Source organism: Euprymna scolopes, chromosome 36 (genome assembly GCF_053919585.1).
Source record: "Euprymna scolopes isolate OS-2025 chromosome 36, ASM5391958v1, whole genome shotgun sequence".
Lineage (NCBI taxonomy): Eukaryota > Metazoa > Mollusca > Cephalopoda > Sepiida > Sepiolidae > Euprymna > Euprymna scolopes.
This window is the reverse complement of record NC_136517.1, coordinates 18,280,385-18,308,342: the sequence shown is the minus strand read 5'-3', so window position 1 is coordinate 18,308,342 and position 27,958 is coordinate 18,280,385. Positions and strand designations below refer to the sequence as shown.

General features: G+C 31.5%; 1 protein-coding gene across 1 annotated transcript; it reads left to right on the top strand.

Annotated features, from left to right (window-relative positions):
- Positions 1–89: 89 nt before the first annotated feature.
- LOC145260371 (mediator of RNA polymerase II transcription subunit 6-like) lies at positions 90–26,861 on the top strand. Its single transcript, XM_080118316.1, has 8 exons — positions 90–211; positions 9,613–9,769; positions 13,547–13,638; positions 15,891–15,973; positions 18,274–18,313; positions 20,487–20,555; positions 21,313–21,453; positions 26,647–26,861. The coding sequence occupies exons 1-8, from the start codon at positions 199–201 to the stop codon at positions 26,751–26,753; spliced, it is 702 nt and encodes a 233-aa protein (XP_079974442.1). The 5' UTR covers positions 90–198; the 3' UTR covers positions 26,754–26,861.
- Positions 26,862–27,958: the final 1,097 nt, after the last annotated feature.

The window sequence follows — 27,958 nt, the reverse complement described above, 5'->3', positions numbered from 1 at the left end:
ATATGAATTATATCATATTTTAATGATAAATGATGTTTTTGAAAAATATTTAAGCTTATAAATTGATTGTAGGTAAAATAATTACACATAAATAAAATTAATTATGTTTAATAATAATCTTTTATGTAATTAAACAAAAATGAAAAAAATCTGTTTCGAAAATATTATTCTCTGCGGAATTAACAATCAAAAATAAAAATGGCTGAAAGAGGTGAGTTATAAATTCTCTAATATTCGTATTCTATTTGCTTGCAAATTTTAAATAATATTTTGGATCATTTAATGATTATTTGAATTATAGCTTTTGAAAGGAATTATGTGACGGAATAAATTTTGTGGATTTATTTGTTTCTCATTTATTAATAAGAAGCCGGTACTAATAAGTAAACAAAACTCGGTTTGGGGACGGGGTTGCTCTTTTTTTTTTCTTTTTTCAAAATAAAACTAATATTATTTATTTATTTATTCTTAGTGTTCATCTGTTAAATTACTTTACTTATCTGAAAGAAAACTCTTAAAGCGAAATTAAAGTTAATCGTATATTTAAGTAAATTTTGTGCCTAAAGTTTTAATGAAAAAGAAAATGATCAAGACGGCACTTTTATGCCCGTCCCGTCACAATCGATCGCAACCATTTAAAAATAAAGAGAATCAGTTAGCTTAAAATGGTACTTATTTAGAATTATACTTATTAAAATATATAATAATGATAACAACAACGAAGATGTCATATTCCAAAAATCACGTAAATTTATCAAGTAGATTTTTTGGTTCGAAAAAGTTGTCAAAAAACAACACAAAAAATAAATGTTCTCAAAGGCAAGATAAGTTACTCTTCTACCTATCTGGAAAATTTCTTAGTTGTTTTACTCACCTTAAAACGTGTAATCGGTTTCGAAAATCATACAGTGTTTATCGATAGTTGAATACCGTTAAGTTTGGGAAAATGAGTTCAAATTTAAAAATTATACAAAATACTCAGTATGTTAACGTGACATAGGCTGACATATTTAGTGGGTTTTTAACAATAGTTTGTATAATTTTTTAGTTTGAAGTCATTTTCCCAAACAACGTATTCAACTAAGAGCTCGCGGCCATTTGTCTTTTTCAAAATTATCGATAAACACTGTATGATTTTCGAACCGATTACATGTTTTAAAGTGAGTAAAAACACGAAAAAAACTTTTCTTGTCTTTGAGATCATTAGGTACCGCCAACGCGCGCCACAGTTTACCCTCCCCCCATATGTAACACGATGTAATTGTAATTTAATTTAATATTATCATCCTAACTTTTTTACCATTTAATAGGAAAAGCTTCAAATAAACTGCTAATATTTTTAAAAAATTTTACAGCATACAAAAATAATGAAAATTCGAGACAAAAATCGTGTTTACATTATCGACGCTTTAAAACAACGTTCCTGTTCCTCTGTAGTGACATTTTTTAAGCCGTTCACACACCCATGTTTAAAAATCTAGTAAAAATCAAATAATAATCATATTTTCCTGAAATTTTCGATATTCAATCATTATTAAATAAACTTACATATTAAAAGTAGGTTTCGATAAATATATTAGCGGAAATATATTTTTTTAGGTGTTCTACTGTTCTTCCCTCCCTATATTTCATGGTCCGAAAACTAAGCAAAATAAATGTGGGTTGATAAAAGTTTCAACATTTTTTAAAGCTGAAAAGATCAAATACTTAAAAAATAGTAATTTTTATCTATAATATAAAGCTGAACGTCTGTGTGTGTGTGTCTGGTCACGAATAGGCTCCTATATGGTTGACTATTATAGAAAACTGATCACATATAGTGATAGAAGATGTATCGAGACACAGGAATGAGTATGTTTGATCTGGCATAATGATGATTCATAAAAATTGTGGGGTCTGCATACGCTCCTAGTCCACAAAGTATGGAAATAAAAAATAAAAAAAAAAACGTTTACAAATGAATGTTTTTGATATAGATGTACATAATAATACTTTGATAAGTATGTTTTAACTTAAATAGGGATGGTATAATAAAATTGTGGGGTCTGCATTCGCACCTGACCTCCATAGAATGGAAACTTTAATAAAGACTTTTCATATCTGCATAAGTATACTTTGATAATTATGTTTCAGTTTGAAGAAATTCGGTATAATAAAATTATGGGGTGTTCGTTCGCACCTGACTGCCATAGAATGGAAATATGTCACAAAGTTTAACAAGGTTTTTTAATATAGACCCACAGAATATTGTGATAAGTGTTTCAGTGTGAACAGGTATGGTATAATAAATTATGGGGTTTATCTATTTTATTTTTACTTTCATCATATTTTGCTTTGGTTTTGATACCCCCAAATTCGAAGCTATCTCTTTACACCCCTTTCTTTTCATAACCTATCATGCTTTCATACATTAGAGTCGATTTTCTGTAGGCTGTTTTTGAACCCAGTCAACGACGGGTACTTTTGCTAGTATATATATATATAAAATCCTGTTATTTATTTCACTTACCTCAAAGTTGTAAATAAAATTGGACATAAATTCAATACTATGTTAAAAACCCCCCCAAAAAACAACACTTTCTGGATAATTTTTTTCTCAGTAATATAATTATTCGAATTACAACAAAACACAATTCTAAAAAATAATTATTTTTAAAAAGCTTTAAATGATATTAAATTCAAATATTACGTGATATGAAGTTTAAATGGATTTTTTTAATAACAGGTTTCCAATAATAAAAAAATATATTCATATTAAAGAATATAAGACTATTGAGATAATAAAAATTGTTAATCCAAAATCAACCTTAAAAAAATTCGTTTTGATTTTATTATTTAAATTGATAGAGGGTGGTCCTTATGTTTGGTGCTTTTTTTCAAAAATGTACGGAGGCTTTTAAGGAACATTATTTTTAAATACATGTGTCAACAGAAGACATTAAAATTACTTTTATCTTATTAACTCTAGTCTGTGTAGTTCGTTAATAAAAATGTATTTGTTTTACAAAAGGTAAGTTTTATATTATTTTTTATCCATAGAAAAAAAAAAAAAAACTTTACTCCATTAATAATTATAACATGAATGCTTATCCATAGAAATTATCACAAACACACAAAATGATGACGTCACTATTAAAATGTGTACTACTGACGTTTTACACATCGCCGTGGAGGTACCTAGAGATCATTTATTTGTTATGTGTTTGTTTTTTGACAACTTTATCAAATCTATGTGTATAGTAAAACAAACCCCTATGATAATCGTCAGAAAAAAGGTTTTAAAAAAATGCATTGGGGGGGGGCACTCTCGTACAGGGTTCGCCGACAACTGGATAAGAACACCAATCACCATATCAACTGTACTATTTATTTTTGAAATCTGGGTTTTTAAATATTAAATAAAAAAAATTAAAATAAATCGGAACATTTCTAAAAGCAAACTTGCATATAATATAAAACCTTCCCTAATTTTGTGCCTTTTAATTTTGTTCAACATTTTTCATATTCGTGCTATAAATTATAAATAAGCATGTGATCACAAGAAAAATACAAATGAAGGGATTTATATCCTGTTATTCTCGGTTTGGTATCAAGATGGGTTATCTCCAAAATCAGTGCTCTGAAGAATCAAACTACCGTAAGTGGATACGATTGATATAAATACGGAATGGAAGTATGACATGAAAAACGAAACCATATATTTATTTCAAAAAATTAATTTTAACACTTTTTATGTTATTACAAAACAAACAAAAATAACTTTTAAGCAAACAAAAAAAATTTGGACTTTATTAGTCTGCAAGATAGCGTCCGCCAACGGATAAAAAAAAAAGTGGAAGGGAACGTAAATTTTAGTGAAACGAAAATAGCGAGTTGACTGTACAACCTAGCAAGAAAAAAAAAAACAACTCGACAGCTGATAACAACAACTAATAACTAAGAAATTTTTTTTTCTTTGTTTAAACTAGACTGTAGTTTCACATAATATTCTAATAAATAAAAGATACCGTAAAAATTGAATTTCATCTTCCTTTCTCTGCATAACAAAACAAAACAATGAAATGAAAAAAACTAAGAAATTTTTTTTTTCATTTATTTTTTCAAAATAAAATTGTAGTTTCACATGACAATTTCAGAAACAAAAATACTGTAAAAATTGTTATGTGAAACTGCAATCTTCTTTGGGAAAAAAATAAAACGAAAAAAGTTTCTTAGTTTTTTCATTTTGGTAATTATGCAGAGAAAGAAAAATAAAATTCAATTTTTACGGTATCTTTTGTTCATTAAAATGTTATGTGAAATTACAGTCTAATTGAAACAAAAAAATTCTTAGTTATTAATTTGTTATCGGCAGTCGAGTTGTTTTTTTCTGGCTAAGTTGTACAGTCAACTCGCTAATTTTGTTTCGCTAAAATTTGCATTCCCTTCCACTTTTTCCATCTGTTCATGGACGCCATCTTGCCGACTAACATAGTCAACATTGCCAACACTTGTATTATCTTCTTTATAATAAAACGCTTGCAGAAATTCCCTATGGACCAAAGTATCGTAGGTTTGCAATAACAGATGCCACATACAAATTGCACACATCTAGGTTATTAGTCACTATCTTATGTAACTATCAAACTCCATTGCAGACACATTCAGCCATGATAATAAATTGCTACGTTGCATCCGACGAGCAACATCATCACAATCGCAACATCTTCAGAGGAAGTAGTTCCTACTTTTCTCTCTAAACATTTAGTGATCTCACTGCTACCAGTTGACACTGGGGCCAATTCTACATTTTTCCTACTATACTGTGCTTGCACCGCCTGTAACTGGTTATTATAAACATAGACATAACTTACTCTTCCCGTAATCCTACTCATACATAATGATATCTCCCCTGCCAAAGTTTGACCATTCTGATTGGCTTAGCCCTGGACATTCTCCTATTCCGCTTCTGTTCATAAGCGAATGTTTTGTGACTAATAAACATGGTGTCGTTACCAGACGTATTATTACATTTCTGCTACAATTACATTTCCATATTACTTCCATTAATACAACATGCAAAATCATCACTTCCTACAGTTTGAACACTGCGTCACAATGCTTTCTTCGATGCTCCAGTTTCTTTTCTTCCCGCAATCTCTATATTCATGATGACGCCAACAACCACAACCACGACAAACACACTGCATATACTTAGTAGAGTTTTTTAGCAGTCATATTGTATATACATTTATATTTTTTTTGATTTTACCTACCAAATTTATGCTTCTTCTATATCATGCTTTCTCTGGACCAAATAGAAAAAAAACAAAAATCAATTGACACAATACGGACATGTAGTTTTCTTTTTGGTTTATTGGTGTGACCAATGATGAATAGGTCGATGACAAACAGAAAAAGTGGACACTGGTGCTTTTCATAACAGGTGCATTGAATATCTATTTTCATATCGTCGATTTTATTATTATTAACTATTTTTTTTTTTTAGTAATTAAGAAGAACTAAATAAACTAAACCAAAACCCAAAAACAAAAACCGATTAACATAATACAGTTGTCTTTCTTATCCCAACAACGATGGCGACGACGACGGCGATAAACAGAGTACATGAGCATTGTTGTTTTCTTAGACAGTCACATGGAATTTCTACTTATATATTGCCGATTACGATTTCTACCGACACAATAAACCAAATGATAACACGAACATGTATTTTGTATTCATTTATTTAACAGATGCTTTGTATATCTACTCATATCTTGACAATTATGCCTCCAAGACATTTGCTTCTTTTAGATTACAATTTCTACGAACTAAACAAGTAAAAACAAAACCAAAAAAATGAGTACCAAAGTACGAATGTGTATTTCTTATCACAGCAAAGATGACGACGACAACAACAACGACGTACCCACCGCTGCTGATGACAGAGTACATGTAAAATGGTAATTTTATAATGATTATATCAGTCGCATTGCATATATAGTTATATATTAGCTGGACACCCGGCATTCTCCAGTCGTACAATACGCTTAAACAGGATATTTTTATTCATGTAGATTGGGTATGTATTAAAATAGAATCACTGCTTTCCGGCTGACTACAATATGGTTGTCTTCAAGTCTAACGTAAATAAGTTCTTGATGAGCCGTTCCATATAAGTTATCAACTTTACCAAATTTTCATTACTAATGATTACTATAATGTCCAATTTCTACTGTACACTCTTTAACCCTTATCCTTGAGTGGCCTCTTGGCCTTGATAATGTGGTGATGCCTATGTAAAAAAAAATCACTCCTTTATTGACTTATATTTATTGCGAGGAATAATTTGCCCGGTGGAATATTTCACAAATAAAATATAAAAAAAAAAAAAATACAAATACGAATGAAAATATCGTTAATGAAATTCCGTCTGTGTTTGTTTACAATATCACGTCAGCTGATACTTAGGAGTGACTTGACTGCTTTGGAAAAGTCACTTCTGATTGATGTTTAGTCTTAAAATATGCAACAGAAAAAATGAGTTGTGGCCATCTTTTGTCGTAAATTAAACTCATTGATAATAAAATTAAGTCTTAACTATGGGATCTTTCGATTTGTTGTCAGATGCTCTACCATTGACCCATACCATCCAGATGTCAATAAGATTTTATTATCTCCCTTGCCGGTGTAACTTATAAAAATTCCCTTGTAAACATTATTCTTTTTTTTATCTATAAGACAAAACCTGTTTTTAGGATCAGATGTGGGGTGGGGTGGGGGCCTACTTCATCTGGGCAATGCTGGTACACGGGTCCTGCTAGTCAAATAATAAAACAAATATTTTATTTAAAAAGATTAATTTAGTTTTAACACGTCTGTTTTTTTTGTTTTTAATTTTTATATAGGCACCACTTATCAAGGCCCAGAGACCACTCGAGGATAAGGGTTAAGAGTGTACAATATAGTAATCGTTAGTAATGGAAATTCAGTAAATTTGTTAACTTAAGTGGAACGGCTCATCAAAAACTTGTTTACGTTGGTTTTACGACAAAACAAAAAAAAACGTGGCGAAAAAAAGTTGGCCAAAATACATTCAGCGAGATACTTTGCTGCATCGCTTCCAGTTATTCATTTTAAGAAACGTTTTTTATATAGATGCTTAAAATATTTTATTATGATAACCCACAAGAAGTGTTAATAAAAAAACTACGGACATGAAGGAGCTTGCTTCCTACCTGTAGATTATTTCCTTTATTTAAAGAAATGTAAAAAAGAAAAGTCGTTTTTTTTTTTGTTTCATGATAACATGAGAAGTGTAGTTTAGAACTGAAATAATTTAATGATTTAATAATAATTATTATTTTTGTATTATCTATATATTAATACGATAGCGTGTGTGTTCTTTTGTGTGTCACGCTTACATCTGGGTCGTTTAATTGTTATGTTCTATTACTTGTCATAAATAATTTTACCAAGAATTCTGCATAAGTTTTGGTTTCGGTTTCGACTATAGCTGCTGGCACTTAAATCATCAATTTTTTTATGAATAATTTTATCAAGAATTCTTCATAAGTTTTGGTTTCGGTTATGGCTGAAGGAACTCAAGTTATATATATATATATATATATATATATATATATATATATATACATATTTTTTTTTCATAAGTTTTTATCTCGGTTTCAATTCAAGCTAAAGCACTCAAGTCATATAGATATATTTTTTTTATTTCTGAAATCACAGCTTTATTACATATAAAAATCGATAGAACATTAACTCTATAATAATATATACAAAATCTGCAAGAATTAAAACATCATATTTAAGCATATTTTACAACCGGGCTTTACCGGGTGTTCGTGCTAGCTTAGATAAATACTTTTGCAGTTTTAACAAAAAAAGCTACAATAATATCAGAGCGTCTCCATTTTTACTGAACATCTACAGAATGCCAACATCAATATATTACATATGAGTCCACTGTGGAATTTCCACAGGTTCCGTTATTATTAAATTATTATAAAAGTAATAACACAATAAGCGTAAAAATATTTAATATATTATTTCAAACAGACTTTATCTATAGAAATGTAAAAATTGAACATTTTTTTTGTTTTATTATTTGATAATACAAAAAAAAAGTGTTAACACAAGAAGTGTGAAAACTAAATTTAAAAAACTAAATATATGGTTTCGTTTTTCGTGTCATGCTTCTGTTTCATTCCGTTTCATATTTATATCAACTGTATCCACTTCCAGTAGCTTGATTCTTCTGAGAACTGATTTTGGAGATAACCTTGAGAGGTTAGTAGTTGTTTCCTGTTGGCTTGCTGGTAGTGGTGCTGAACTGTTGGGTCGTCTGTCGTGATTGTTAATACATCGGTTAACGATGTTTCTACATAGACGGACTTCTGTGGACGGAGGCAAGTGTGCATCTGAATTCTATGGTTGCGTTTTGGTTGTCAATTTTTACTTAATTTTCTTACCAGTTCGTTCAAGCTGGGGATCGAGCATCCTACCGGATGCCAAATATTCACCCACTAACTCAGCTATTCCAACTGAGAAATCTTTTTAAGATTCTGACCATCTGTTTACATGCAATTGTCTGAATCTCTCTTGCACTTGGTTCACCAGGTATATTTGCCAGGTAGTTTTTGAAATTCTTTTTCATGAGTCCAGTTGTTCCCGTAATAACTGGAATAATGGAGATCTTCCTAAGATTCCAGTTTCTTTTCATGTCATACATAAGACATTGGTATTTCGTTATTTTCCCCTTTCATCTCATCTCTGTTTAACGCAGCATCATTAGAGATGTTAACTTCTACTAAGGTTGCTTCTTTCTCCTTGTCCCATATCACCATGTCTGGTTTCATGGCTCCGTTTTTTAGATAAAAGATGATCGTGTTGTGACATAGGATATTTTGGTTGATCAAGATCGGTGTAGTTTGGGTTGTTGTCAACATGTTGACTTTTTTGTATATGGATGAATTTTGACTGCTAATTATGATGTTGCAAGTCAGTTAACCAAGGACGATGATGCTGCCGTTAATTCCTTTTACTCGGACATCAGTGTGGGTCATGTGTTTCCTAACTTTGTTAGATAACTGAGATATTAATATGTTGCGGGTTGAGCATCCAGAAGCTAACATTGTGGTAACAGAGAAGCTTATGTCACTGATGTTGAAGGTGAACTGGACAAGCGGTGAATAGTGAGCAAGTCCTTGGAAGTTGAAGATGTGATGACTGATGTAGAAATAGAGTGAATTACCCATCACATTTTGTCCTGTCTGACGTGAAAATCCTGGATTGAGGTGGTGTGGCCTCTGTTTGGGTGTTTTTATAACCCCAAGAGGGTTTTTGGTTGGCTTGAGATGACTTGGGGAAGCATTTTGGTTGGTCAAGAAAGAAAAATTATTATTATTATTTTTCAACCGGAACTCATATGCAGAGTCCATGCTCAGATGACATTTCTAGTCATTTGTGAGTCGATCGTTGTCCCATCAACATTCGTTTTGAATTCTTTTCTGTATGTTGTTTTTTAGTCTGTAAATCGGGGGAGATATGTCTGATTTTGTTTCATAACACAAGTAAATATGGCAAAGAATTCATTTCCTTTTCTATTTTCAGAGTCACTTGGAATTTCCTGGCAGAACAGTGCTTGGATTCCACTTCTCAATTCTTCCAATGTCTTGGACTATTTCTCAGAGCGGACAAATCCATTCTATGACCGAACATGCAACAACGAAAACGTAAAGATGCAGCACTTGAGCCCGGAACAATTAACGTAAGTCTGTTTTTTTGTTTTTTTTTAATTTTTGCTTAGGAGTCACCACTTATCAAGGTCCCAAAGCCACTTGAGGATAAGAGTTAATGAATGTAAGGTGGTAATGTAGTAATCGTTAATGGTGTAAATTGGGTAGAATTTGATTATTTATGGGGATGGCTCAACATTGGATCTGAAGGCTATCATGTTGTATTCAACCAGGAAGCAAGTCAGCAGAACAGTGTTCCACAGACGGGCAGTTCTGAGAAAGAACCTTTGTTCATGGAATCGGCATTTAGATTTAGACACAGAGAGTGAGGGGAAATCATATATAGTGGTTAATGGTGTAAATTGGGTAGAATATGGCTGAAATTTTACAGGCTATATAACAAAGAAGTTCATCTCTACTGGACTTTGATTTTTATTTTTACGACCGAGCAAAGTTGACAAAGAATATTTCAAAATTGATAAGATAAATCGGTATGCATCATCCATTTTCATATAGATAAGTTTCATGATTATTTTCATGTATAATATGTAAATATTTGATAATTATTAATTGTGCGGAAATTTCTTTAAAATGTTATCTTTTATAGAAATTACAGAATATAGAATTTAACGGGAAAACGATTTGCTATGCAATTTTTTTCAGCGTAGCATACAATCAGTGTATTAACAAGTTTCGTTTGTATTCGCTTAAAAATAGAAAACTGTTTTTTCTGCTTTCAAGACGAAAGCAGAAAAAAGTTTCATTTTTTATTCCGAGTTTGTCAATTCAAAAAAATTATTTTCAAGTTTTTCAAATTTGATTTCCAAACAATACTATTTTGTTGTCTTTAACGCTTTTAGTACACATGTACTAAAAGCATTCAAAAACAACAAAATGTACAAAGTACATGCGTTTCTGTTTTCATTGTATTTATTACTTCTTACTTGTACTTAAGGTAGAATTGTGTTTTTTAGTGGTCAAAAAAATAAATAAAAAAATAAATAAAAGGTACTTGTGCACTTATGCTACCATGCTGAAATAATAAGGTTATTATTTAGAAACCCATTCTTAACATGGGGAGGGAAGGGTGTTTTGTTAACTATTCTGTACTTTCATCTAACAATTAAATAAAAAAAAGATATTGTGAAACTTGAATTTAACTTGAAAATACTATTTGAGAAATTAGTACGGTAACATAAGTGAAATAAATATTACCAAAGGCAAGATAAGTTACTCTTCTCCCTAGTTGGATAAGTTTTTAGTGTATTTAATGTAAAATGTTTATTTATTTCAACAATTAGTGTTACACAAGCGCAAGAAAACTAACCACGTGGTATCTTATGTCTTTGAAATCTCGACAATCAATAAACAAAATATTGTTAGAAACTCAACCAATAAATGTCCTCGTGACATTTATTGGTTGGGTTTCTAATAGTATTTTGTATATTTTTATTTTTTTTATTTTTAACTCATTGTCAATACCATTTTTTTTGAATCTGTAAAACAGAACCTTTTTTTTTTTAACTGAGGATATCTAAATAATAATAATAATAATAAGATAGCCAGAGAGTTAAAAGGGATATGGATGATGAGGAAAATCAAAATAGTACCGATAATAGTAGGAGCACTTGGAACAATTCTGAAAAACTTTGAAAAAAGAATGTCAGAAATTGGAATCAGAGGAATAACTGCAAAAGTACAACGATTAACGATAATGAAAACGACTGAAATATTAAGGAAAACCCTTGAATGCGGAGAATAATACAAGAAGACAATATAATGGATAAGCGTTACAAGGAATGAAGAACACCGAAGCTGCATATCTACAAGTTCTACACCCCCATCATGCACCCCCCCCCCCATAGTTTCATCACCGCTCCTCCCAATAAAAAAGTGACATCAAAGAGCTGAGAAGGGTCAAGAAGGACTGAAAGACCGAGGAGAGAGCGCCAGCTAGACCTCGGCTGGACAAGCGCAAAGAGAACTGGGACCTTGGGGAGGCTTAGTGCCACTCAAATTCCAGTATAAATCAATGGCCACTGCCGGCGAGAAATCAATGGTAAGAGACTTTTACGATGATGCAAATTCATTTGCAAATGCTATCAAAGGAGGTGGAGAGAACTGGACGTCTTGGGAGACTTGTTGTCACTCAGCCTCCAGAGAACACCACAGGTTTCCAATCAGATCGTTTGTTGACTTGTGTGAAAGCTCCATGTGAGCCAATAATAATAATTAGGCGGTTCGATAAAGAATTTCATTGTGATGCATTTTGTAAATTTTTACCTTGTTTTCACCTTAACATTTTTCTTTAAAATGACTACCATTTAAGGTTTTCAGGTATGCTGAAAACGAATATTACATTTAAATTTTCTGCAAAGAAGTAGCTTTCTGGATATCAAGCAATGTCATTTCTTATGTTATTGTTGGTGGCCATCTTGGTACGCGTGTTTGTGCATAGTTTCTCATAGTTGCGCACTCCAAGATGACCACCAGCGATGACATAAGAAATGACATTGCTTAATATCTGGAAAACTACTTATTTGCAGAAAATTTAAATGTGATATTCGTTTTCAGCATAATATAAAACTATAAAAGTAATCATTTTAAATGTTAAGGTGGAAACAAGGTAAAAAATTACTGTTTTATTTCTTTGTTTACATAGTTGAATTTTCAGTAAAACAACAGAGTAGAAATGACGAAAATTACCGTCAACTGGTGAATATATAGTTGTTATTTATCAGGATTCCTGGTATTGTGGAAACTACATTCGAAGATTCATGTAGAGTACGATTTATGGTTGCATCTCAGAAAATAGGGGTCCTGGATATGATCTTAAATTATATCCGATGGTGAGGCCCCAGTTTTGGGCTTTGGGGAGCGTGGAGCCACCCTTTAATTGCCATTGCTCCCAGGTCTACTCTGACCCGGAGTGGTAGTATCTGTTAGGGTCCCAACTATGGGTTAAATAGAAACCGACTTGAAAAAAACAGATATATTCTATTAAAAAATTGTTCTCCAAAATAACTGAATTCAGCACTAAATAACCTGAAAAGGGTTGATATGCCGTAAAACAACCAACAACCAATCAGAAAATAGGGGAATATTTTGGGCCAGATAGAGAGGATTTACAAAATTGAAAATTGGACTGGTCCCAAAATGCATAAGTTCTGGTCGACTATGGGGATTTCCATCTTTTCTAGAAATCCAAAATCTATATGAAAAATTTTCTTCGATTTATTTCCGAGATTATTTCATATCTACTCAATTTTTTCTTTTCTTTGAGAGGAGTAGTAAATACCGGCCATGAATGCTCTTTAGGCATTCAATGGCTACACCCCAGATTAAACTCTCCTTTGGTGGGGAGCCAAGTAAATACCTACTCTCAATAAGGCTATATTTAAATATTACTATAATACTTAGTTTTGTTTATAAATAGACACCCACTGTATGATACCATGTGCCAGTTTAAAAAAATTGAAATTTGTACATCTTAATTTATAAGTCATGGCTTATGGTAAAGAGATACATCAGATTTGACTGCATAATCAGAAATAGCACACAATTTTACAGAAGAGTACCAAGTTTCATGAGAATAGCTTGAAAAATAAATAAATGGTGGCGAAATTAAAAAAGGGAGGAGCAAGAGTTATGAGGTTGCCAAAAGTAAACCTAAGGTCCATTTTCTCTTTGTGTTATAAAAATAAATACATTTTCGTTTAAATTTATAGAAAATTGTCACATTAAAAAACAAGTGCATTTATACACGCTGTATTTTTTTATTTGTAAATTGTATAATTTCTTTTTTATAGTCAGATGACCGGGCTTGAATACGAACTGCTTCATGTACAAGAACCAATTCTCTATGTCATCCGGAAACAACATCGTCACTCACCAACTCACGGTAAAGAAAAACAAATTCCATCTTGAAAATTTTTAAAGATCAGTGAAGTTATTTATCTCTCTCCCGCAGTGAGATTTTATGACACAAGTGGGATTTGAAAAGCCAGCGCTCTAGAGAAAGAGCACTCTAGCTTGCAAAAAAATGCCTGGACAGCCCCCGTAAACTAACTGTTTCTCAAAGGTGGAGAAGATAAAGCCTAGACAAGTGGACCTCTTAGAACAGCACAAAACCAGAGATATATCTCAGACAACGGGGAATAAGCTATCTCAATAATGGCCAACTCTGTTAGCTTTCGTTCCATGGGAAAATACCCTGGCTGATGGCCGAAAGAAATCTCTGAATTATCTCCATTTTTATGCGGATTATTTTAAGAAGATGAAATTTATCTTTTTTTTTTTTAACTTTAAATAAATCATGAAGAGTTTTTAGGATGTTTAATATGGACATCATAAATCATTTTAAATTTATAACTTAAAATATTGCAGCATTAAGAATTTTTTTTAAAATTCAATTTAACATTATATATAAATTCCTAATGCTGCAATATTTTAAGTTATAAATTTATAATATTATATAGACAGAAAGAGAGAAACAGAATTAACGGGAAACGTTGTAAGCGAAAGATTATGAGCCCTAGCACGGCAAAAAAGAGAGAAACAGAATTAACGGGCTACATCGTAAGTGAAAGATTATCAGCCCTAGCACGGCAAAGAGCATCACTTTTGTTAATTTTCTTTCTATACCCCAAATAAGATGGCATGCAAGCAACATTACCGCTATGATTTATGAAGGTGTCAACAACAAAAAAGTTTCTATTGTAACCAAAACCCAATCAGAAGAAACCATCTCTCATGTTCCTTACTTATTCTGAAGACTTTTGAACACCAGTAATTTTATGATATATATATATATATATATATATATACTACCTTTTTTGGCAATTTAATGACTTCCAGTGATTATTGATCAGAATTTAACAATTGAAGGCTCGTTGGAAAAGTAATGACCTGAATTGTGTAGTGGGCTATGTGACATTGACCTTAAAGGTTGCACATTAAGGGGATCATTCATCATCAAGGGCCTATTTTTGACACTTTTTTACAGCCATAAAATATTTCAATCATAGTCATTTGTCTTCCTAGTTTTGCATTTGAATTACAAAATATCTGATATTTCCCCAAAGCCTCTGGTCTTGATGGAGGGGAGACTAAAACTTGCTGCTATGGTTTCAAATGGTCCGAAATAACAAGGGGAGACTTGATTCCAAATATTTCTCATATTTTATATCTTCCCTGTTTGGTTTTCATACATAAAGTAAATTTCACAGTGTATAAGGATTATTTGATATTGGAGATATTCATAATTGTACCCTATTTCCAAAAGAGAAGAGATATAACATATGAGAAATATTTGGAATCAAGTTTCCCTTTGTTGTTATTTCAGATCATTTGAAACCATAGCAGCAAGTTTTAGTCTCCCCTTCATCAAGGCCAGAGGTTTTGGAGAAATAAGTTAAGATTTTGTTATTGGCATTTTTTTAGCGATAGTAACAATTTCTAAACGCTTTTGTTTTTTATTTTTTTCCGTTACCTTAGCGTTTTTTAATGAGCTATAAGCTCCTATTTTTATTCATATATATATATATATATATATATATATATATATATATATATCAGTGACTAGATCGCCCTTATTTTTTTATGGGACATATTTATTTATTTTTATTATTAAATATTATTTTACGTGCATAAAAGTATACCTAATATATATATATATATATATATATATATAATAATTTAGTAATTTAAATTTTCTGATTTGAAACGGTTAAGTTTCAAATCTTTAATTTTTATCATATGCAAAGCAATGAATACATTTTGATCAGTATATTTCCTTAACCCATGAGTTTTCGATGTTTATTCATCTCCTCAGAGGAAAAAATATTAGCAAATACTATTATGCTAATAAATATACTTATCAAAATGTTATCTTTGTTTTGCATATAATAAAAATTTTAGATTTGAAATTTAACCGTTTCAAATCATAAAATTTAAATGACTAAATTATGATTTATTTGCTCTATCTGGTATATTGAGCAATTTTCATTTAGCTGGGATTGTCTTTGTAAAATATTACATCCAATAATATTTTTGTAAGATCGATAATCACTGGATTTGCACACCAGTAGCTTTATTGCGTGTGTGTGTGTGTGTTTCTTTTATGTTTTATGTTTCTTTTATGTTTTATTGCAGTTACTCCTCTAGCAGATTATTACATCAGTGCCGGTGTCGTTTACCAAGCCCCAGATTTGGGTTCTGTTGTCAACTCAAGAATGGTAAACTAAAATTTAAAACAAATATTCTGAATTTTTTCTTTCTGTTTTTTTTTTTTCTTTCTTTCTTCTTCCTTAAAAAGTTTGCTAGGTTTTACAAAGTTAATTGCTTGAAACATTAATTAAAAATAATAAACATTTCATTCGTAACTTTGTCGTAAATATGAAACAAAATCTTATAACAATATCCATATCACTCACCTTTATCCTCAAGCAGCTTTTAGTCTTGATATGTGATGGAAATTGATAGAAAAAAGATATGAAATAAATAGAAAAAAATAGAAAATTGATAGAATAAAGGTAGAAAAAAGATAGAAAATTAACAGAAAATTGATAGAAAGAAAATAAAAAATAGATAGAAAATTGACATAGAAAACAGGTAGAAATAGAAAATTGATAGAAACTAGATAGAAAAAAGGATAGAAAAAAGATAGAAAATGGATAGAAGAAAGATAGAAAATTAATAGAAAATAGACAAAGCCCCATTAATTACAGTTTGACAATGACTTGGTAACTACTTTTTATCAACCACTGATTTGTAACATGTTTTAACAGTAAAGAATAGACTTATAACATTTTATTGTAATTTTCAGCAGTTATTTTATAAATTAGCTGTTTTTAGCGGCTCTCTATCACTTCACAAAGTGTGTTACTTAAATTACCTGAAACATTAATTTAATATAATAAACATTTCATTCGTAATTTTGTTGCAAATTCAAAACAAAATCGTTTTCATTTATTCATATAAACAAAAATTTTGATAATTTCAATACAAATGCATCTTTTAAATATAACCATAAAGAAAGGAAAAGAAAGACGAAATTTGTTTTTTCATTATTCATTTGTATTGATAGACATTAACATATAAACATAAACATTTTGATACCAATTTATCAAGTGACCGTAAAGAAAGAAAAAAAAAAGAAGAAATCAGTTCGCTTTTTCACTCACAATTTAGAAATAGATTGCAACTTATTAAAAATCAAGTTAGTGCCTCTAAAAGAAGGAAATTTGAACAAAATTGCTAAATATTGGTCCAAGAAGTAAAACAATATTGCAAAACAGTTTGAGCAACAAACCTATTAAAGTAGAATGCCTTCTGGCATCTGCGAACCTTTACAGTGAAGGGGTATGATTTTGCTGATTATCAGAGTTATCTACGTCGAGGTGGCACCAGTGCAGCAAGTTTGTCAGAGCACATTCCATTGAAGTAAAAAAAAAGCACAGGGATGTAACATTGCAGTGATGGGACTGTGGCTGGTACTTGGTAGACAGTGTGGGACCTATTAGATTTGAGGCCCTTTTCTGTCTAAGAGGGAAAGGCTAGTGGTTGGTACACCATCAAGCTGTCTGAAGATATTGGCTTCTTGAGACGAAATGCACCTAACATTGATGCTTTTTGTTTTTCTACTTCTCTTTTTCAAAACTTAATTATGTTCTGCAAAACAAAAGCCAAAAACAAATAACCCATCTTCTCCTTCTTCCCATTACCCCCCTTCTCTTTCTATCTCCTCCACTTCCTGACTGGTTTCCTAACTTAAGATGTACCAAACATTAATACTGTAACCCTTTTCCCTCTCCCATTGCAAAACTCATTCATGTTCTGCAGGGCAAGAAACAAAAACGATAAAATCCATAATAAAACAACCAAACCAAACCAAACCAAACCAAACCAAACACTACAAACTAGTGATTAAAAATACAAAGAGCTTAAAGAATAAAAACCTTCTACAAAATAACTGGATGCAACGTGAATAATATTTCCAAAATAACTGGATGCAACGTGAATAATATTTCCAAAATAACTGGATGCAACGTGAATAATATTTCCAAAATAACTGGATGCAACGTGAATAATATTTCCAAAATAACTGGATGCAACGTGAATAATATTTACAAAATAACTGGATGCAACGTGAATAATATTTCCAAAATAACTGTATTCGGCATTAAATATTCTGAAAAGAGTTGATATGCCGTAAAACAAAATAACCCAGCAACCATCAGATGTGATGACAGTATTTAATGCATGAGCGAATGGCGGCTTTCTAGAGACATAGGATACTGCAAATTTTGTTAGTTTGGTGGATGAATTTGAACTGCGATTAATGTTTTTTGAAAATCTCAGGTTACTTCTCCATTCGTTTTCTTTCTAGTGAAGTAGTAAAACCTAAAGATCCAAACCTTTTTTTTTTCGTTAGTTTATTTATTTTTTATTGTACATCAGCCGATTTTATTTTTACTGCGTTCTTTTTCATTTTTATTTTCATTTAAAAGAATTTTTTTTCTTTTTGTTTTTATAGTTAAATACTGTTCATAATTTACAATCTGCATTTACAGAAGGTAAGTCAGCTTTTAAAGAATTTTTTTAATTTCTACTAAATACTAAAATGGGATAAACTGTAATAGAAGATACTACTCACACAAACAGCAGCACCTCTCTCTGGCCTGTCAGTTGATAGAATTTGGGAAAGAAAAAGAAGAAAAGAAAAACTAAAGATGGATTCCTTATATACATCTGTATATTAATATGATAGTGTGTATGTTATCTTGTGTGTCATGCTTACATCTTTTTTCTTCTAGTGACTGTCGTTTAATTGTTATGACCTTCCATTTCTTGTAATAAATAATTTTACCAAGAATTCTTCATAGGTTTTTGTTTCGATTATAGCTGATGGCACTCAAGTCATCTATTTTTTTATAAATAATTTTACAAAGAATTCTTCATAAATTTTGGTTTTGGTTTCTGAAAGAACTCAAGTTTTATATATATATAGGTATTTCAGACGATATCAAACATCGTTAAACTCACTACTCGTTCAAGCAGCCGCCAATAGCGTAATGGTTAGGAGCCTTGACTGCCGTACAAACGGTCGGGTTTCAATCCTGGCTTGAGGTAGTTGCCTGTCTAGCCGCACTGATGAGCTGTGAAACAGCGAAACAGTACTGTATGTGGATGACTATATATATATATATATATATATATATATATTTTTTTTTTTTTTTTTTTTTCTTCATAAGTTTTGGTTTCGGTTTCAATTCAAGCTGATGCACCCAAGTCATATGGATATATTTTTTTATTTTTGAAATAACAACTTTATAGAAAATTGACTCTATAATAATATATATGGAATTTGCATAAATGAAAATATCATATTTAAGCATATTGTACAACCGAACTAGCTTAGCTTGGATAAATACTTTTGCCATTTTAACAAAAGAACTACAATATTATCAGGGCATCTTCATTTACACTGGACATCCACAGAATGACAACATCAATATATTACGCATGAAAGAGCCCGCTGTGGAATTTCCACAGGTCCCATTCATATTTATCAATTTTACCATTTTTTTGCAGGCCGTTAATAATTATTATTATAATTAACAAAATGTGTATTAACAAAAGTATGTTCCGGAAGTACACGTCATGATTCTGGGACCATAACTCCCATGAATCGCTGTATTTACTTCCTTACCATTGCAGGAAGATATGATACAAAGTCAGGGTGCAGGAAGTAAAGCTAGCATTCCTAAAGGAGAAGCACTTTGGCTTTTTAAAAATTGGACATCACCATCAGCATTCCCTGGTCAGGGAATCTCAGGCAGTAAGCAATAACCTTACTCCACCCCAAAGAGCGGAGGCAAGGCCTGGGAAAATGGACCTCCTAAGACTACCTGGAATGAATGCTCAGCCCGCCAGATAACTGGGTCACAAAAATAACCCAGTTTCTGCTAAACTGATTGTCGAGATCGAAACCTCAACTGTCATGAGTCTACGATCACGACCAAGTGGCAAAAGAATGCCATTAAGAGTCACCATGAAATTTAGACATAACTATCTTTATTGTCACTGGGTAAATCCATTTATTGTTGAAATGGGTAGGTCAGCTTACCCCATAGCACTATTCTAGACTAAATTTTTATGACATGTTTTTTTTTTTTCTATTATTTGGATTTTTCAGACTACTGTTCTCATCTTGAGTGTTATTTTCACAACGTTTCGCATCGATGTAACCTCCGACCTTCTTCAGGTGTGTTATGTCAAACTCGAGATATCTGCACAGAATTTCAAACAGAAACCTGTATTTACTTCATGGGGGGTGGCATGCTCTCGTTCCGTCAAGATGCAGCTGAAGAAAATTGGAGGTTATACATCAACCAAAACATTGTAAAAATGACACTCAAGATGAGAACAGTAGTCCGAATTATATGAATAACCAATCTTCATCTAAAAAAATTCAGAAATGTAGTTTTCTTCTGTTTGACTAAAAGTAAATTTATTCGGACTACTGTTCTCATCTTGAGTGTTAAACAGTTTTGAACAATCCAATAACACTCAAGGTGAGAACAGTAGTCTTGAACAATCCAGATGATCCAAATTATAAATCTCCATCTCAAAAGTCAAGAAATATGAATGTAAACAAAACATTTAAATTAGCATAAAATTAACGAATCTCAGAACAGATATTCTTTGAGTATGCGTGTATTTATATTTATTTTTCTTTCTTTCAAGCATTGTCCTATTCAAGGTATCACCCATCCAAAGGATATTGGTGGGAATTTAAAGACAAAGAAGAAACAGGTAAGTTCTTTTTATCTTTTTTTTTTTTTTTTTTACTACATTGGCACCACCACTTATCAAGGCCAAGAGGCCACCAGAGGATAAGGGTTACAGAGTGTACAGTAGAAATTGGACAATATAGTAATTGTTAGTAATGGAAATTCGGTAAATTTGTTAACTTATATGGAACGGCTCATCAAAAACTTGTTTACGTTAGACTTGAAGACAACTATATTGTAGTTAGCAGGAAAACAGAAGACAATTCCATAGGCGTGCAATTCTAAGAAAGAAGCTTTGTTCATGGAATCTACGTTTAGGTTTAAGCACAGATAAAGAGTGGGGGAAATTGCTGATAGTCTTTTCTGCTAGACGATTGTTTCTTGTGAAAGTTTGGCGAGGAGGGACCATAGATTGGAGCTCAGTCGAACACTTGCCATGAAAATAATGATAAAGCAGAGACAAACTCGCAACATCTCTTCTGTGAGAAAGAGGTTGCAGGGAAGAGAAAAGGACATCCCTCACAAGGCTACAAAGTCTATTTTGAACTATCAAGGCAGAATAAGTCCTTTCTAGCAGCTCCTGCCCAGATGCCTATCTGCTCCTATCTATTCACTTTTCTTAATTCCAATTTTATTAAACTAGTCATGCTGTTATTTGTATACGTGTCTTATTAATAAGTGAGTTTAAGTATTAGTGTTGCTGTTTTTACGTACTTTCTTTGCTGTCCGACACATGCCAGCATGTAAAACAGATTTTTTTTTTTTATATATATTTGCAGAAAAAACGAAACCAAAAGAGTCAAAAAAGAAAGAAGAACCAAGTTCCGTATTCCAGCGTCAACGAGTTGATTTACTTTTGGGTGAACTCATCAAAAAGTTTCCTCCTAAATTTGCTACTCCAGCACAACCGGAGCAAAAAGGTAAATAAAAAAACAGATGATGCCCCCTAATCAAAATATCTCATTTTTAGCAAATGGCAGTTGGTATTTAAAAAAAAAAAAAAAAACACAAAAAAAAAACCCACACACCCACACACAAAAAAAAAAACTATGAGCAGGATGTTGTAGTTTGCTTTAAGCATTATGCATAGTGTGCAAGGAGTTGTGTTTGAATGCAATGCAGTCTTGAAAAAAAAACTGTTGGGTATAAGACAAGGTGAACAGAATAAATAACAATATTGAAAGCTTTCAATAATTTTCAATTATAAAACATTTACCAACATAATGTGTCGAACCAGGATCATAAATTTTCAAGATATACCCCATCTTCACCCAATGGTGTCCTTCTACAAAACTGTTATCGTAGCCTTCAAACACAACACCTTGTGAAAAAAAACTTATGTTTTAACAAAGACGGTTCGGCACTTGTATAGTTTAATCAAGGCATTAAAAAATGAAAATATTGAAAAAAAGCTTATATTGTATGTATCCGTTTTGGACTATAGATCTTTGAAAAAAGATTTCACTTAATTTGATTGAGTATTTTTAAATTTTTTATTTTTGAAAAACACATTTTTATGACAGTGCGTTGAAGGCAGACATCTTGGAATTTTTTGAACATGCCACGGAGAGATAACTCCATTTAAAGCGCCGACACTCCCTCCCCATCTTTAATACTAGCTTTTCTTCCTAAAAATCGAACCTTTTGCTCAGTATCAAAAAAAATTATTTTTTTGCTGTAAAAAAAAAAAAAAAAAAACTTAATGAAATTAAGTGAAATTTTTTTTTTTTTGAGAACTTCATTCCATAACGGATACGTACAATTTAAACTTTTTTCGATATTTTCATTTTTCAATGTCTTGATTAAACTGTACAAGTACCAACGATTCTATAATTAATAACCATTGTAATTAAAATATGTTTGAAATACGTTTATAAGCCAAATTACAACACTTTATTATGAAAATAAACAAATATTTATTTGTTTAAAATTAATATTTCGATGATAGACCTCATCCTCTGAATTCTATACATTTTTTTTCGTTTTCTTTTCTTTTCTTTTTTTTTCCTCGCCATGATATTAAATTGGAGAAAAACGGAAAATACAACTCTGACTTTCATATCACGTGCGCTGTATTCGTCAATTTAGCATCGTGGCAAGAAAAAAAAAATGTAAGTAATTCTGAGGATGACGTCTATTGTCGAAATATTAATTTTAAACTAATAAATATTTATTTTCCTGATATAGTGTTGTAATTTGGCTTATAAGCATATTTTATACGCATCTTTTTTAAAAATTCAAACAATGCTTCTGCACGGAAAGCACAACTTGGACTTGCATTGTAATTATTTTTTTGTGAATTGGAATTTCTCACATTAAATCGAAGACAACAACTCAACATAATTTGCATGAAGCATTTTCCTTATTTTCTAAATGAAGATCAGCTACTTGTGATCAAACGAGAAAATTTTATTTTTTAATTTTGCATTGGGATTCCCATTAAATGTATTTTTTAAAAGTAATATTTTTATATTAATACTAATTGATACATACAATATTTGCAGATCATAAGCAATATATATATATATATATATATATATGCATCAGAAATATACTTTTTTTTCATCAAGTAGCTTCATGCCTTGTCTGGAGCGATTTTCATGAAATCAAAAAAAAAAAAATGAAAATTGGTCATTGTACATGAGAAGTGTTGTTTAATTTGATTTGAAATATCCGAAAGTATTTTTTTATGTCTTTGTATAGGAACAAATCTTCCTGTAGATTAGAAGACTCTATAAGAAATGGATTGTTAAAGAAGAAAGAAAAAAATAAGGCTTTTTTTTCTATAAACAGACAATTGATACGAATATTGCCTTCGATGAGTGTATATGACTAGATGTAAGAACAACACATTTTCAGTTTTATCGCAATATTTAAAAAAAAATTATAATTGCACAAAAACTTCATGTACTTACCTGTTAGGTTAAAAAAAAAATTTACACCAGAATTTATGCAATCTCATGCAGTATTTTTGTTTTTATAAATAAAATTTGATCGGTAAACGATTCTTATCTGGTATTATTATGATGACTGTGTGTGAGAAAATGGTCAACGGGACATTTCACTGTTAAAATGTGTATTTTTTTTGTTTAAAAGTATCTAATAAATTTGCATAATTTTTTTTTTTAATTTTTCACGTAAGTACATGATAAAATTTTTGTGCCATTTTGTTTATTTTTTATTTTTTTTTACAAAAAATTTTTAATATTGAAGTAAAACTTGATAAGTGCTGTAAGAATCGTGAATTTGTCCTTTTGTTGAAAGGAAGTAATTAGAATGTGTATGTATTGGCTGCCAATAGTTCTTTTAGTACTTCTGCAGTTTAAATCCTGTTTTTCTGTGAGTCTCACTTGGCAATGCCTGGTGGACGATGAAAACCAGTCTGGAAAATGCTGAATGAGCTTATTCATTGAGAAACTGAATGGCAAAAAGAGAAGCGAGCAGACAACACTAAATTGGAAGAAAAAAAATGTAAGATGTACTTCAAACAAGTCTTTATTCTTGTGACAAGGAAGGAAAATGAAATGCTTTCCTTCACCCGGAAGAAAATACTATCCCTAAGGAAATAGCCTATCTTCAGGAAACCACAAGTTGCCCCCCTCCCCAAAAGTGTAACCCTTACCCTCCACAATAAATGTAATATATATATATATATATATATATATAAAATGTATTTTCAAAAAGAAATTTTTGTTGAAAAATGCATTGCAAATAAAAAAAATGCCATTGTTGGTTGCTTACAAAAAAAAAATCGAAACTTTTCTTTGGAAAAAAGCCTCAAAAATTGTTAAAAAATACAAAAACAAATACACCTTTTCTTTGAAAACAAAAGTTTTACAATATATATATATATATATATATATATATATATATATATATATATATATATATATATATCCCCCCCCAAAAAATTTTTTTTAAATTGTTCTTTGGTCTTTAAAACAAAACAAATACTTTTTCTATTAATTCAAAGAAAAATAACTTTTCATACAAAAAACATAGAAAAAAATATTTTTTCACTAATTCAAAGTAACAAAATTTTTATAACAAAAAAAAACTGTTGACAATAAAAAAGAATTATAAAACAGTAAACTTGATGAATTTATTACGGTAGGTTGTTTATTTTATTTATTTAATTTTTTTTTTTTGTATTGACTTCTATTCACTTGGTATAACCCGGTGTTTTTTATTGTCCGCCGGGCGTTGCCAAGCAAGACTCACGGAAAAACAGGATTTAAACTGCAGAAGTACCATTCTTTCTTCTTTAAGGAGCTGTATATCATTGAGTGATGATAACTATGCTTAGAGTGTTGTGTCGCTGGAATAAGAGGGTGTAAATGTCTCTTTGTCTGGAAACTCTTTGTTTGGTCTAGAAACCCTAAATGTTTCGGCATGTGATAAAAAAAAAAGATCCAATAGAAATTAGTCTGTGTGTGTGAGTCACCAAATTTATTAGGATTGATCTCTGCCAGAAGAAATAAATAATAAATGATATTTACATGAATTGTGCCATTTTCTTTCTTTCACTTTTTTAATCAGTTCAGAAATATTTTCGAGTTGGCAAAATGATGCATAAACGTTATTGAATGTCTTCTCATGAAAATTAAAATGGTATTCCTTGATGACCGTACGTCTAAACACTATGAAATATAAATGCATGAGTGCATCAGGGGTTGATTCTTGGACCTTTATTATTTCTCCTATTCATAAACGACCTCCATGATAAAATTGTCTCCAAGATAAGTATATTTACTGACGACACCATGCTCTATAATGAAGACGAGGGGAAAACGAATGTACACATATCTAAGGCAACGGTAGAAACCTTAAGAGAATGACTTTCAGTCTCTAGTGAAATGGAGGATGTAGATGGACAGAAGCATTTAATGCTACTAAGATTAAGCTTCTTTCTTTTAACAATTACAACAAATCTAAACCAATGATTGCTATCACTAACAATATGCTACCTGATAGCTCTTCATTCACACTCCTAGACTTAATATTCACAGGGAACACGAATTGGAACAAATACGTTGAAGACCTTGCCACGGCTGCTGCAAAGAAGGTGGACTCTCTTTACCGTGCTAGAAAATGACAGTATCCTGTAATCTCTACAAAGCCACCATTTGCCTATGCATGGAGCATTGTTGCCACATCTACCATGGGTCTATCCCTCTTAGACAGGGTCCAATAAAGTTTCTCCAACCTAATAGGTCCTGGATATGAACTTAAACTACATCTGATGGTGAGGCCCCAGCTTGCGGGCTTTGGGGAGTGTGGAGCTACCCTTGCTCCCAAGTCCACTCTGACCCGGAGTGGTAGTACCTGTTAGGGTCCCAAATATGGGTTAAATAAAAACCAACTAAAAATAAAATATATTCTATCAAAAAAAATTTTCTTCAAAATCACTGGATTCGCCATTAAATAACAACCAAACAGTGGGGGAGCAAATAAATACCATAAATATCTTGGCCTTCGGGACGAGATCAAAGTGTAGTATCTGTTCTTCAGATGCTGCACTTCAATTTCTTGTTCTCTGTCAGTGGAGGAGAAATCCTTCACGACTGAGACAATTTTTATTTTTGTTCCTTTTCTCCATGTTAAAAAACGACCCTGGTGTCTAACTCTGTCCCGTGGGGAGGCATTGTAAATAGGAACAACCAAACAACCAACTTAATAGATCCTATATCATTAACCAAACTCTAATGCCCGTAACATTGCCGCATCCCTGTGCCTGTTTTACAAGTATTTTAATTGAATATGCTCTGACAAACTTGTAACACTTCTTGACTAACCTGACCCCCCCCCCCCTTCGCTGTAAAGGTCCCTCGATGCTTGAGTGTCTTCTACTGTAATAGTTTCTTCCCTCAAATTGCTACTTTGGAATTCCTTCCCGGTTTCCTACTTCCCTTGCTGTACTGACATGCAGAAAAGTAAATGTAATGTGAACTGCTCAACTCCCTACAGTGTTCCTGTAAATATGGTTCCAAATAGTAGCCTATAGGTCCAACTGGCAATATGCCTTATTTGGGTTTAATAACAGTAAAAAAGAAAAAAAAAAAAAGAATACATTTAAATAAAATATTAATGACACATTTTTTTTCTTTTTCCAGAAGAGAAACCAGAAATAAAACTTGAGAATCGTCATGAAAAAACTGAAGACAAACAAAATTCATCTGGAGGAAAACCTCCGCCCGAAAAGAAACCAAGAATAAGATGAGAAGTTGAATAGCAAAATAAAATCAAACTAAAAAAGCATTTTTTTTTACTTTCTTTTCTTTTTTTTACGAGATTTGAATGAGGGCAATAAATATTTTTAGCTTATAAATTGTTTTGATTTTTTTCTCATTCATTAAAAAAGAATGTGAATCCAGCATTTGCTCAACAAAACGCATTATGATTCTCAAAAAGTTAATACGACCTAATTTATTGGGTTGTTTGTGCTGAACAAAATCTTTGATTTTATAAGTTATTCATACAAGAAATAGAAATGCTGGATAAAATGAAGGCATAGATCCAGTCCAAATCATGTAGAGATGATTAGACGATTATGATCACCCGCCTCTCCCAATTATAAAATCTGCAATTGTTTTGCTTTGTTAATAAACACCAATTCATTTAATGTGGGTAATTAGTTTCTTTTATTGAAAATTTTTGTACAACGATTTCAATTTAAAAAAGAACTTTGATTCTATGCACTTTCTTTATTAGAAAAGTTCTGTGCTACGAATATGCATGTGTGCATAGGTCGTGATTGTCCACTCGTACTGATTTGACGTTGTTTAAGTCAGTTTTGTAACCAAGAATTCTTCCAATTGAAAACCACATATTCTAATTTTAAAAACAAATTTTCTTTAGAATTTAAAATGGTACTTGTTTTATTAGGTAGAATAGCAGATTTGCAAATTGAAATTTTTGCCTGACCAAACCAGAATGTAAGCCCCATCAACACAATCCTTTAGCTAAGAGCCTCAAGGGCCCACCTTATCTGAAGAGGCATATCAGCCCAACTGACCCTTGACCTTCAAAAGACTTCTGCATCATTGAACATTCAATCCTAAATTCTGGAGTTTGTTCATCCCCCTAATCAGAAATCTTTGATTCTAGCCTTTGTTTATGGTCACCATTCGACCACCCAGAACTGACAACTCAAGATATCGACTAAAGCTAACATCTAGATATTGTCCATTAAAAATGGGCTTATCTGCAGATAGTCTCGGAAGTACTTTTCTCAAATAGATTGGTCTCAACATCATAACCCGTTATTTAATTTCAAACACAAAAAAACATCTCTTAGGTGTCTGGACTCCAAGCCTCTTTCACCTGCAACATTTGCCATTCATGTATCAATGTAAACATGCATGTTTACAGTGCAATTTTTTTTAATTGCAAACTCTTTGATCATCATTGGATCCTTTTTATACT